General features: G+C 45.6%; 1 protein-coding gene across 1 annotated transcript in view; it reads right to left on the reverse strand.

Annotated features, from left to right (window-relative positions):
* LOC125463221 (striatin-interacting protein 2-like) overlaps positions 1-3,650 on the reverse strand; it is a 35,683-nt gene extending 32,033 nt beyond the window's left edge. The window contains exon 1 of the mRNA XM_048554182.2: positions 3,541-3,650. Coding sequence (XP_048410139.1) covers positions 3,541-3,618 — 78 coding nt within the window. The 5' untranslated portion in view covers positions 3,619-3,650. The remainder of the gene's footprint in view (positions 1-3,540) is intronic.
* Positions 3,651-13,694: the final 10,044 nt, after the last annotated feature.

The raw sequence follows: 13,694 nt of genomic DNA on the forward strand, positions 1-13,694 counted from the left end.
TGCATTTTTGAACTGTTGTGGACCAAGTAGGTTGACCCACAATGCCCTCAGGGAGGAAATTCCAGGATTTTGACTCAGTTACAGTGGAGGAACAGTGACATATTTCCAAGTCAGGATGGTCAGTGGCTTGGAGGGGAACTGGCAGGTGATGGTGTTCCCATGTATCTACTGCCCTTATCCTTCTACTTCGAAGTGGTTATAAGTTTGCAAGGTGCAGCTTAAGGATCTTCCATAATTTTTTGCAGTACATCTTGTAGATAGTGGACGTGTTGTTAATCAATGCAGCTAATCGGGCACCTTTGTCCTGGATGGTGTCAAGCTTCTTGAGTGTTGTTGGAACTGCACCCATTCCAGGCAAGTTGTGAATGGTGCTGAACGCCCCCACTTTTGACCTTGTGATGGAGGGAAGGTCATTGATGAAACAGTTGAAAGTGTTCAGGCCTAGGACACTACCCTGAGGGACTCCTGCAGAGATGTCTTGGAGCTGAGATGACTGACCTCCAACAACCACAACTGTTTTCCTATGTGCCACGTATGACTCCAACCCACGAAGAATTTTCCACTGCTACCCATCCAGCTTTGCTAGGGCTCCTGGATACCACACTCGGTTGAATGTGGCTTCAACGTCAGGAGCTGTCACTCTCACCTCACCTCTAGAATTCAGCTCTGTTGTCCGTGTTTGAAACAAGGTAGTAATGAGGTCAGGGGCTGAATGGCCCTGGCAGAACCAAACTGGGCAACACTGAGCAGGTTATTGCTGAGTAGGTACTGCTTGATAGCACTGTTGAGGACAGATTTCATCACTTTATTGATGACAGAGTAATTTGATGGGTGGTAATTGGATTTGACCTGCTTTTTATGTACGGGGCATACCTGGGCAATTTTCCACATTGTCAGATAGATGCCACTGTTGTAACTGTAGTGGAACAGCTTGGCTAGTGGAGTGGCATTTCTGGAGCACAGATCTTCAGTACTATTGATGGAATGTTATCAGGGCCCTCAGCCCTTACAGTATTCAGTACCTCCAACCGTTTCTTGAAATCACATGGAGTGAACCAAATCAGTTACACTACATAGCCTGTGATAATGGGAACTGCAGATGCTGGAGAATCCAAGATAATAAAATGTGAGGCTGGATGAACACAGCAGGCCCAGCAGCATCTCAGGAGCACCCTCTCTGATGAAGGGTTTAGGCCCGAAACGTCAGCTTTTGTGCTCCTGAGATGCTGTTGGGCCTGCTGTGTTCATCCAGCCTCACATTTTATTATCCTACACTACATAACCTGCTTCTTCTCTTGTTTGTCAATTCTTTGTCAACTGAAATTTTTAAAAAACTACCAGAAATTAATCACCACCCAAAGTGGCATTTCATCATGATACTTTAGCAAGTATCAGTTCAGGGACTGGTGGTATCATGGAAACTAAGCTTTTTGTTGGATAAGGACATTAAGAATTATGGAACATTTGTGAGTAAATGAGAATGTGAGACAGATAATCCTTGATTTAATTAAAAGGCAAAAAAAAAGACACCGAGTGTGTGACTGCTTCCTGTTCCTATGTCATTTAAGCCATGACAGAAACACACAGTACATGGAGCACAAATTTTAAGGGATCACAATGACTTGGGAAATAAGCACAGTGTCAACTTTATTTAGAACATAGAACATTAGAGCGCAGTACAGGCCCTTCGGCCCTCGATGTTGCGCTGACCTGTGAAACCAATCTGAAGCCCATCTAACTTACACTATTCCATTATCATCCAAATGTTTATCCAAGTGACCATTTACATGCCCTTAAAGTTGGCAAGTCTACTATTGTTGCAGGCTGGGCATTCCTGACCCTTACTACTCTGAGTGAAGAACCTACATCTGACATCTGTCCTATATCTATCACCCCTCAATTTAAAGTTATGTCCCTTTGTGCTAGCCATCACCATCCAAGGAAAAAAGCTCTCACTGTCCACCCTATCTAATCCTCTGATCATCCTGTATGTCTCTATTAAGTCACCTCTTAACCTCCTTCTTTCTAATGAAAACAGCCTCAAATCCCTCAGCCTTTCCTCACATGACCTTCCCTCCATATCAGGCAACATCTTGGTAAATCTCTTCTGCAGCCTTTCCAAAGCTTCCAACATCCTTCCTGTAATGCGGCAACCAGAACTGTACGCAATACTCCAAGTGCGGCCACACCAGAGTTTTGTACAGCTGCAACATGACTTCATGGCTCCAAAACGCAATCCCTCTACCAATAAAACCCAACACACCATAACGGCTTCCTAACAACCCTATCAACCTAGGTGGCAACTTTCAGGGATCTATGCACATGGACACAGATCTCTCTGCTCATCCACAGTACCAAGAATCTTACCATTAGCCCAGTACTCCCAGTACTCTGTATACCTGTAACTCCTTCCAAAGTGAGTCACCTCTCACTTGTCTGCATTAAACTCCATTTGCCACACCTCAGCCCAGCTCTGCAGCTTATCTACGTCCCTTTGTAACCTGCAACATCCTCTACACTATCTGCAACTCCACCAACTTTAGTGTCATCTGCAAATTTACTAACCGATCCTTCTAAACCCTCACCAGGTCATTTATAAAAAGACAAACAGCAGTGGCCCTTCTTTCGGAAAGTTGACTTTCTTCCAATTTTAACAACGATGCTCCAATCTTCACGGCAGTCACAGGTAGAAGCTTGTTGTCCACTTCCTGCTAGCCCTTTAATCCCCTTAAAAAGGGACAAATGAGAAGTGACATTAATGTTACTGCTGCAAACGCAAACATTCACTCACCACCGGTGTACTCTGCAGTAAACACAGCGAAGTAATTCATTCAGGAATTATGCACGTACTCTAATATACAATCATTGCACGAAATGGTAGACCATTTCAGGTTGGCACACTGTGCAGATGTCAACTGCATATGACGTGGATCGAAGTGATACAGAGTGATACCTATATTCACCCAAAGGGGAGTGTGAGAACTCTTCGGGACAGGGTAGACAAAAGTCTGAGACACATGGTTCTTTCAATTCCGTTGTGGGAGAGTTGGACAGACAGAAAAGGGGAACTAAATTCAGAGGCGCAAAAAACGGAAATTGCTGGAAAAAGCCCTGAAAAGTCCGCTAGCCTCCGTGGCGAGAAAGTAGAGTTAACGCCTCGGGTCCAGCGGCCTTTCTTCCTTCGCACTTCAAACGTCCTGGAGCATTTTTAGACAATTGGTCGTGAAAGCGCCTTACACTTTTTTTCTTAGTACAGAATCTTGAAAAGTTGAAAAAGCCCGGTTTTGTTGTTAAACAGAAAACTTGAGCAATTCGCAGACTTCTTTTTGTTTGAGTAAGTTGTGTGGGTCAGTCCTGAACCGAGTCTCGCTTATTACCATCGCTGAGTGCCTTTTGCTCCAGTTGGCGTGTGGAGCAGGATCCGAGTGACAGACCGGGAGGGAACGGCACCTGCTCTCCCTGCAATCGCGCCTGTCTATTATTAGACACTGTCACCTGCTGGTGTCCGTCTGCGGGACCATGGACAAAACTGATACTCACCTCCGAGTCTCTCCGCTGGTTTCGGCAGAGCTCCTTAGGACGCGACTGCGGCGCCGAGCTCCCGCCCGCCGCCTCCATCCTCACGCAGACCCGACTCTCTGTTACATTCTGTAACCAAGCGCCGGTGCTCCAGGTCACGCCCCACTCGCGCTTCATTGGACCCGGCTGTCCTGGAGGCGGGGCCCACGGGCTGGATCGGTCTGTGAATGGAGAAACGTGATGTCAATCCGTACCGTCGCGCGGCTCCTGTCTCCACCCACTCCGCGCGCTCCACCAGGAACGAGGTGACCACTCGGCCCTCTCTGGGCATGCCAGCCCTCTGAGAGTGCTAGAAATACAAACAGATCTGGCCTCGTCTGTGGACGCAGAAAGTTAACGATTAGCATCTTACTTCTTCGGAACAGTCACATTGGACTTGCGATGTCCAGGCTATGGGGCCAAAGCGCTGGCAAATGGGATTAGAATAGTTAAAAGAAATAGGAACAAGACCCCTTGAACCTGCTCCACCCGCAATAGCATTATGTCTGATCATACATCCGCTCTGAGGAAGGGTCACCGGACCCGTAACGTTAACTCTTTTTTTCCTTCACAGAAGCTGCCAGACCCGCTGAGCTTTGCCAGCAACTTTGTTTTTGTTCCTGATTTACAGTATCTGCACTTCTTTCGGTACACCCCCCCACACACACACACACCTATGTTCACCTTCCTGCCCTTTCCCTGTATGCTTTGATTCCCACATTGATCAAGAATCCACTTATCACAGCATTAAATAATCACAAGGACCTCTGCCTCCACAGACCTCTGTGGCAAGGAGTTCCAAAGAATCTCAACTCTGAGAGAAGAAATTCTTCCTCAACTCAGTCATAAATTGGCGCCCCTTTACTCTGATACTATGCCCTCTGGTCCTAGACTCTCCCATGAGGGAAAACATCCTTTCAACATGAATCCTACATGTTTTAACTAGCTCATCTTTCATGTATCTAAACTCTGGTGAATAAAGTCTCAACCTGGTTAGCCTTTGCTCCTAAAATGATCCCTCCATACCAGGGATCACCGTCATGAACCTTCTCTGAACTGTCTCGAATGAAATGATATTTTTCCTTTATGGGCCCTAGGAATGCTCACAGTACTCCACATGTTGCCTCACCAGCTCCTTAGACAGTTGCAGTAAAACCTCCCCACTCTTATAATGACACTAAAATAGGTGGTGTATTGGACAGTGAAGAAGATTATCTCAGAGTACAAAGGGACGTTGAATGGGCCAAGGAGTGGCAGGTGGAATTTAATTTAGATAAAGGTGAAGTGTTGCATTTTGATAAAGCAAACCAGGGCAGGACTTATGTACTTAATGGTAGGGCCCTGGGCAATGCTGCCGAACAAAGAGAATCGGAGGTAGACAGAGTGATGAAGAAAATATTTGGCATGCTTGCCTTCATTGGTGATAACATTGAGTATAGGATTTGGGATATCATGTTGCAGGTATACAAAACATTGTTGAGGCCTCTTTTAGAAAACTACGTCCAATTCTGGTCACCCTTCTATAGGAAGAATGTTGTTAAACTTGACAGCGTGTAGCAAAGATTTACAAGGAGGTTGCCAGGGATGAGCTATCGGGAAAGGCTGAATAGACTGGGGCTATTTTCCTTGGAGCTGTGGAGACTGAGGGATGACCTAATAGAAGTTTATAAAATCATGAGGGGCACAGATAGGGTGAACAGCAAAAGTCTATTTCCTAAGGTTGCGGAGTCCAAAGCTAGAGGACATAGGTTTAAAGTGAGAGGAAAGGTTTAAAATGGACCTCAGGGGTAGCTTTTTCATGCAGTGGGTGGTGAGTATATGAGCTGCCAGAGAAAGTGGAGGAGGCAGATCCAAATGCAACATTTAAAAGACATTGGGATCAGTGTATGAAGAAGAAGGGTTTAGAGAGATATGAGACAAATGCTGGCAAATGGGACTAGATGAGATTGGAACATCTGGTGGGTGCTGATGTGTTGGACTGGAGGGTCTGTTTCTGTTCTATATGGTTCTATGACTCTAACCACCTCAAAATAAGGGCCAACATGCCATTAGCCTTCTTGATTACCTGCTGCACCTGTGTACCAACTTTCTGTGTTTCATGCACAAGTACGCCCAAGTTTGGCGGTAGTTTTTGACTAGGACAGACATGATTGGCCGAAGTACGTTTTTCTGTACTGAAGCTGAGTTGATCTAATGCAGCGCTATGCACTCAAATAAAAGCAAAACACTGTGGATTCCTGAAGTCTGAAGTTAAAAACAGCATGTGCTGGGGAAACTCATCAAAGCTGGCAGCATCTGTGGTGAGATAGAAAGATTTAACTGAACTTCAGTTCAGAAGAAGTCACATCAGGCTCGAAACATTAACTCTATTTCTCTGCTGATGTTGCCACCCCTGCTGAGTTTCTCCAGCACTTCTGTTTTCATTTTGGGTTACCAGCATGTCCAGTAGTTTGCTTTTATTTTAATAAATCCTCGTCCCCAACTCTGCATGTTTTCCCGTTCAGTTTCTTCTCCAATTTCCTTTTGGGAACTACACTTGAATCTACCTCCCACCTTTTTTCATACTGCGGCATGGGAAAATGAAAAAAAAACACCTCATTCCACTGTTGGCTCTTCTTTCAATTACCTTCTGCTAGTATCCTCTTTATCAATTTTTCTTATGTGAAACTTCTTTCTTTCCATTGTTTACATCCCTCATGATTTTATGACTTTATGATGATTGTGACAAGTTAACAACTTATTAAGGGCTTGCAAATTGCTGTGGCAACATGTATTTTTACATGTCGTATCCTGGAACTATTTATAGTAATGGTAGAGGACCCAATATTCTTTCTGACATGGCACTAAGGATTTCTTTTATTTTGGCAAACTACAATTGGCATGTTTTTAAAGGATCTGCAGGTTGACGGTCAGTTGTTTGTTGCATGATCAACACATTTTACTTGCCCATCAAATCCGACTCTAGGTCTTCAACCTGCAACTTCTGGCTCCAATTACCCACGATACCAGAATAACTCAAGGGTTTTCATGTGGTGCTTAAAACTAATTGTTTGATTCCTTTTGTGCTCGTTGTTGTCATCTCTGTAGGACACGTCAATAGCCAAACAAAGTACATTGTTTTCCAGCATTAGGAATATATGATCCATCTGAAACTAAAGGACAGTGCCAAGTGTGTACATACAGAAAATTCCACTTCCTGATTTTTGCTGAGTAACAAGCTGTTCAATTGTGAGCATCATGCGCAAGCTTAGTCCTGCTCTCGCTAACATTCACACCTCTCTTCAATAATGCTGCATCTGCTAGAAAGTGGAAAATGGGGACAGAAAAGAAAATGTTAAGAAAACTCAAGAGTAGGCAGGCAGCCTCTGAGGAGAGACAGGAGTCAAACAACATTTCAGATTTGAACACTTCATCAGGACAGTCTACACAATTGTTCCCATCCTCCCGAACTAGAGAGCCATTAATTGTCCAAAATTTAGAGATGCTGAGGGTAATTGTATTCTGATGTGACATAAATCAGTTAATTCAGTACATAATCTTGAGTTCAAACCACATCATCGCTCATACGTCACTGGCCTATTAATCACATTTGTTTTTATTCATTCTGACAATGTTGGCTTATTTAGTCCCCATTCCTACTTTCCATCAAGAAAGTGATGGTGAACTGCATTCTTGAACTACTGCAGTCCACTTGGTGTGGTACTCCCATAAACCTGTCAGAGAGGGAATGCCACGATTTTCGCCCTACAACATTGAGGGAACAGTGATAAATGTCCAAGTCAGGGTAATGACTGACTTGGAAAGGAACTTGCATGGGGTATGCACTACTCTGTACCTGTTGCTCTTGTCCTTATTGTTGGCTGTAGGTTTAGATGATGCTTTCTAAAGACCTTCAATGAAGTGTAACTTGTAGATGGTACACTGTCACAACTGTTTATCAGTGTATCAGTGAATATTTAATGATGTTGTGCCAAACATGTTGCTTTATTCTGGATGTTGTAAGGGTTTTTGAGTGTTGTTGGAGCTGCAACCGCTAGGTAAGTGGGGAGTATTCTGCAACTCTCCTGACTTGTTCTTTGTAAATGGTGGACAGACTGTAGGGAGTCAAGAAATGATCTAATTGCTGCAGTGTTCCTAACCTCTAACCTGCTCTTCTAACCACGGTATTTACATGACTGGTTCAATTCTGTTTCTGGCCACTGGTACCTCACAGGATAGGTATTGATGGGTTCAGTCACAATGATGTAATCAAATGTAAAGGGGACAATGGCTAGATTTTCTCGTTAGAAACAGTCATTGCCTGGCACTTGCGTGGCAGGAATATTAGTTGCTACTTTTCAGCTGAAATGTGAATATTATCCAGTTCTTGTTGCAGTTGGTCATGGAATACCTAAGGGGCAACAAGGGTTGCTGGACTCAAAGCGTAAACTCCATTTTTCTCTCTACTAATGCTGCAAAGCCTGCTGTGTTTCTCCAGCACTTTGCTATTGTTATTACTCAGCAAATGTTGTTTGATTGCATTGCTGAAGACTCCTTGTGTCACTTTACAAATAATCAAGAAATGACTAATGACGCAGTAATTGGCTGGATTGGATTTGTCCTGCCTTTTCTATATAGAACTTAGCCATATTTTCAGAAAGATGCAAGAGTTATGACTCTACTGGAATAGCTTCTCTAGGGGTGTGGAAATTTCTGGAGCACAAATCTTCAGTACTATTGCTAAAATATTGTCTGAGCCCATTGCCTCTTCAGCATCCTGTGTGCCTTCAATTATTTCCTTATATCATGATGGAATCAAACTGGCATTCGTGAAGCTTTAAGCCTCCAGAAAAGGCTGAGATGGATAACCTGCTCAGCCTTTCTGCCTTGAGATTGCTGCAAAAACCATAGGCTTATCTTTTACACTGATGTGCTGGGCATCTTCCATTATGGAGGATGTGGATATTTCAGGAACCTCCTCCTCCTATGAGTTGCAGGACAGCAAAGCTTAGATCTCATCTGTTGGCTGTGGAATCACCTAGCTGTTAGAACTTGCTGCTTAAGATTATTTGCATGCCAAACAGCATGTGTTGTGGGTTGATACCTAACTTTTAGGTATGCCTAGTGCTGCCTCTGACTTGCCTTCCTGCACACTTCATTGAACCTGACTTGATCTGCTGGCTTCGTGGTAGTAGCAGATTAAGGATATACTGTGCTATGAGTTTGCAGATTGCGTTGGCATACAATTCTGCTGCTGCTGATGGCCCACAGCACCTCATGGATGCCTGATAGCACAATGGAGGAAATCCTCAACGTAAATTGTGTGGTGTCTTTCCTGTCATTACTGTCTTGGACAGATGCATCTGCAGCAGATTTGAGGGGACAGGGTCAAAAATATTTTTATCCTCTCATTTGATCCTTCACCACCCACTGCAGACCCAGTTGAACAGTTAGATCCTTCAGCTTAGTCAGTTGTAGTGGTGCCAAACAACTGTTAAATATGGATGTAAGGGTCACCCACCCAAAATACATTCTGTACGTTTGCAATACTCAAATATTTCCTCCAAGTGATATCCAAGATGGAAGAATACCAATTCATCAGCCAAAGTTGGCGATGGTGCCTCGTAATCAGGAGATTTCCTTGCTCACATCTGACTGATGTTATGGGGATCAGAGTCAATATTGAGGACTCCTAGAGCAACTCCTTCATCACCAAACATAGCTATATGCACAAATGACCACTTAAAGATTGTGACAACTCTACATTCACTGCTTCCTCCACCTTCTCAGATAGAGGAGATGGCATAGTGATATTGTTGCTGGAATAGTCGTCTAGAAACCCAGGGGATAGCCTGGGGTCCTAGGTTTGAATCCTTCCATGGCAGATAGCGAAATTTAAAAAAAATCTGAAATTCACCATCTTAAGGCCACGTAACATTGCCCATTGTCGCAAATATCCATCTGGTTTGCTCATACTTTAAAGGAAGTCTGTCATCTTTACCTGACCTGGCCCACATGACTCCAGACCCACAGTAACGTGTTTGATGTTTAATTGTCTTTTGAAAGGCTAAGCATGCCATTCAGTTCATAAGCAATTAGAAACTGGTAATAAATGCTGGCACAGCCAGCAACACCCACCCATGAACAATTTGAAAATAAAAACATCAAAAATACTAAGTGGCTGTAAAGCACTTTATGATGTCCATTGAACGTGGAAGATTCTGTATACATGCACATTTTTCTCTTTTTATTATTACTTAACACAAAAGTGTAAAGACTCAGTGTTTTCAATCAGTTGTTTCTCCAAATATCAGGTCAGACATCCTTAGCCAGTACTATGATTAGGCAGATAATTAAGAGGAAAATTAAGCCTCCTGAATGGACTCACCTCCACACAGTCTTCATTAAACTGTTTTGCGATCTTGCCCCAATTTCAACATTGCCTGGTAGCTGTGCTCTAGCAGCTCATTGTAGTATTTAATGAGTATACTGGCATCATCTAGATCTGCTCAGGTCTTTCTGCCAAACATCAAAAGGCTATCTCCTATTCCCAGTTCCTTCGCCTCTGCCCCAGAGATGAGGCATTCCACTCCCGAGCATCCCAGATGTCTTCCTATTTCAAGAACCGCAACTTCCTCTCCACAGTGATCAAAAATGTCCTCGACTGTGTCTCCCACATTTCCCGCAACTCATCCCTCACACCCCCTATCTGCAATAAAAACCAAAACAGAATCCGCCTCGTCCTCACGTTCCACCCCACCAACCTCCAAATCCAACGCATCATCCTCCGACATTTCCGCCATCTGCAATCTGACCCCACTACCAGACATTTTTCCCTCCCCACCCTTACGTGCTTTCCGGAGAGACTATTCTCTCCGTGACTCCCTTGTCGGGTCCACAATCCCCTCGAGCCCCACTACCCCCGGCACTTTGCCCTGCCACTGAAGCAAGTGCTACAGCTGCCCCTATACCTCTCCCCTCACCCCCATCTCAGGCCCTAAGATTTTTCACATCAAACTGATGTTCATCTGCACATCTGTTAATGTGATATACTATATCCGCTGTTTCCGTTGGGGTCTCCTCTACATTGGGGAAACCAAGTGGAGGCTTGGGGACTGCTTTGCGGAACACCTACGCTCGGTTTGCACAAACAACTACACATCTCAGTCGCGAACCATTTCAACTCCACCCAACCCCCCCACCCCTCGGATGACATGATCGTCCTGGGCCTCCTGCACTGTCACAATGACGCCACCCAAAAGATGCAGGAACAGCATCTTATATTTCGCTTGGGAACCCTGCAGCCCAAGGGTATCAACGTGGACTTCACAAGCTTCAAAATCTCCCCTCATCCGACCACATCCCAAAACCAGCCCAGCTAGTCCCTACCTCCCTAACCATTCCTCTCACCTCAAGCCCCACCCCCATCTCCTACCCACTAACCTCATCTGCCTCCTTGACCTGTCCGTCCTCCCTGGACTGACCTATCTCCTCCCTACCTACATTCACCTTCACTGGCTCTAACCCTGCCTCTTTGACCTGTCTCTCTCACCCCATCTTCTCTTTTATCCATCTTTTATCCGCCTCCCCCGTCTCCCTATTTATTTCAGAATCCCCTTCCCCTCCCCCATTTCTGAAGAAGGGTGTCGACCTGAAACGTCAAACTTTCCTGCCCCTCTGATGTGGCTTGGCCTGCTGTGTTCATCCAGCTTCACACGCTGTTAAACCAAAATTTCTGCATCTCTTCCCCACCCAAACTGCAGGCTGAATTCCGGTTATGAAATGAACAGACTGTTATTCATTTATTATCAATCTGCTTTCCCTCTCAACATACAGGGAAAGTATTGGTGGAATCTCAAATATCAGAGTTGAAATCCCCAGATTTGTATTCTTTTAAACTAAAAGAAAATAAAACTCCATCAACACGGTCTCCAACTAAAACACACTCGCAGGACAGGTGCAGCGCAGGGTTAGATATAACTGCCTCTACTCATTTAAACTGAAATTACAGCTCACTGTACATTGTCCCCAGCATCCTGGGACAGGGACAGCGTGGAACTAGATAGAGTAAAGCTCCCTTTATCCTTTTAAATAGAGAGTAAGCTTTTGTTCACTCTTAGAAACAAATTAAAATTCCCTCTACACTCTCCCATAAAACATTCCCAAGACAGGGACAACACAGGATTAAATACAAAGTAAAACTCACTCTATTCTTTTGAACTGAAGGTAAAACTTCAAGTCTGGGGCGGCACGGTGGTTAGCACTGCAGCTTCACAGCTCCAGGGACCTGGGTTCGATTCCAGCCTCGGGCAGCTGTCGGTGTGGAGTTTGCATATTCTCCCCGTGTCTGCGTGGGTTTCCTCCAGGTGCTCCGGTTTCATCCCACAGTCCAAAGATGTGCAAGCTAGGTGGATTGGCAGTGCTAAATTGCCCGTAGTGTTCAGGGGTATTGTTCAGGCGATTATAGATGAATGGGTCTGGTTGGGCTGCTTAAAGGAGTGGTGTGGACTTGTTGGGCCGAATGGCCTGTTTCCACACTGTAGGGAATCTAATCTAATCTAAAAATTAATCTAATCTGAAATAAAAAGAGAGAGAGAGGGGTGGTGGTGGTAGAAGATAGATAGAGGAGCAGATATGTAGAGAGAAGACAGACAGGTCAAGGAGCAGGGATGAAGCCAGTACAGGTGAGTGTACGTAGGGAGTTGGGATGGGGATTGGTCAGTGAGGGAGGGGTGGGTAGGTGGGAGGCAAGATGTACAGGTAGAGGAGGCAGGGATGAGGCTAGTAAGTAGGAAATAGGGCATGGGGGTCAGGGTCAGCCAGCAAGGTGGGAGTGGACAGGTGGGAGAAAAGACGGATGGGTCAAGGAGGACTGTCATGGGATGAGGTCGGGGGTAGGAAGACTCCGAAGCTTGTAAAGTCCCCCTTGAGACCATTGGGTGCAGGGTTCCCAGGCGGAATATGAGGTGTTGTTTCTCCAGCCTTTAAGTGGCATCATTGTGGCACTGGAGGAGGCCCAGAATGGACACGCTGTCCAAGGAGTGGGAGGGGGAGTTGAAATGGGTCACGATTGGGAGGTGTTGTCACCTGTCACGAACTGAGTGTAGGTGTTCCACAAAATGGTCTCCAAGCCTCCGCTTGGTTTCCCCGATGTAGGGAAGGCCACATCAGGTACAGGGGATACAATATACCACACCAGATATGCAGGTGAACATCTGTTTAATGTGGAAGGTTTCCTCGGGGCCTGGGATGGAGGTGCAGCACCTCCTGCAGTCCTAGGGAAAAGTGCCAGGGGTGGTGGGGCCAGTGGGGAAGGTAGAGTGGATGAGGGAATTACGGATAGAGCAGCACCCCCCCCCCCCCCCCCACCACCAAAAGGCAGATAAGGGTGGGGAGGGAAATGTATCCTTTGTAGTGGGGTCAGATTGCAGATGGCAGACAATGATGTGCCAAATCCAGAGGTTGATGGGGTGGTCTGTGTTATTGCGGGAAGTGGGTGTGAGGGCTGAGTCGCAGGAAAAGCGAGAGATATGGCCGAGGGCATTCTCGATCACTGTGGAGGGGAAATTGCGGTCCCCGAGAAAACGAGGACGAGGACATCTGGGATGTCCGGGAGCGGAACATCTCATCCTGGGAGCGGATGCAAAGGAATTAGGAACAGGGAATAGCATTCTTGCAGGAAGGTGGGTGAGAGGAGGCTTAGTCTAGGTAGCTGTGGGGAGTTGGTGGGCCCAAAATAGACACCAGTCTCCAGGCAGTCACCAGAGATGGAGACAGAGAAGGAGAGAGAGACAGACAGAGATGGTCAGGTGAACTTAAGGTTGGGGCGGAAGGTGTTAGTAATGTGGATGAACTGTTCAAGCTTCCCGTGACAGCACGAGGTCGTGCTGATACAGTCATCGATGTAATGGAGGAAGAGGTGGGCGATGGTGCCAGTGTAGCTGTGGAAAAGGGATTGTTCCATGTATCCTACAAAGAGGCAGACATAACTTGGGCCTATGCGGGTACACATGGCTACCCCTTTTGCCTATAGGAAGTGGGAAGAGTTGAAGGAGAAGTTGTTAAGGGTAAAGACAAGTTTGGTTAGGCAGATGAGTGTCAGTGGAGGGGGACTGGTCAGGCCTGTGGGGGAGGAAGAAGCAGAGGGCTTCTAGGTC

This window comes from Stegostoma tigrinum, chromosome 25 (genome assembly GCF_030684315.1).
Source record: "Stegostoma tigrinum isolate sSteTig4 chromosome 25, sSteTig4.hap1, whole genome shotgun sequence".
Lineage (NCBI taxonomy): Eukaryota > Metazoa > Chordata > Chondrichthyes > Orectolobiformes > Stegostomatidae > Stegostoma > Stegostoma tigrinum.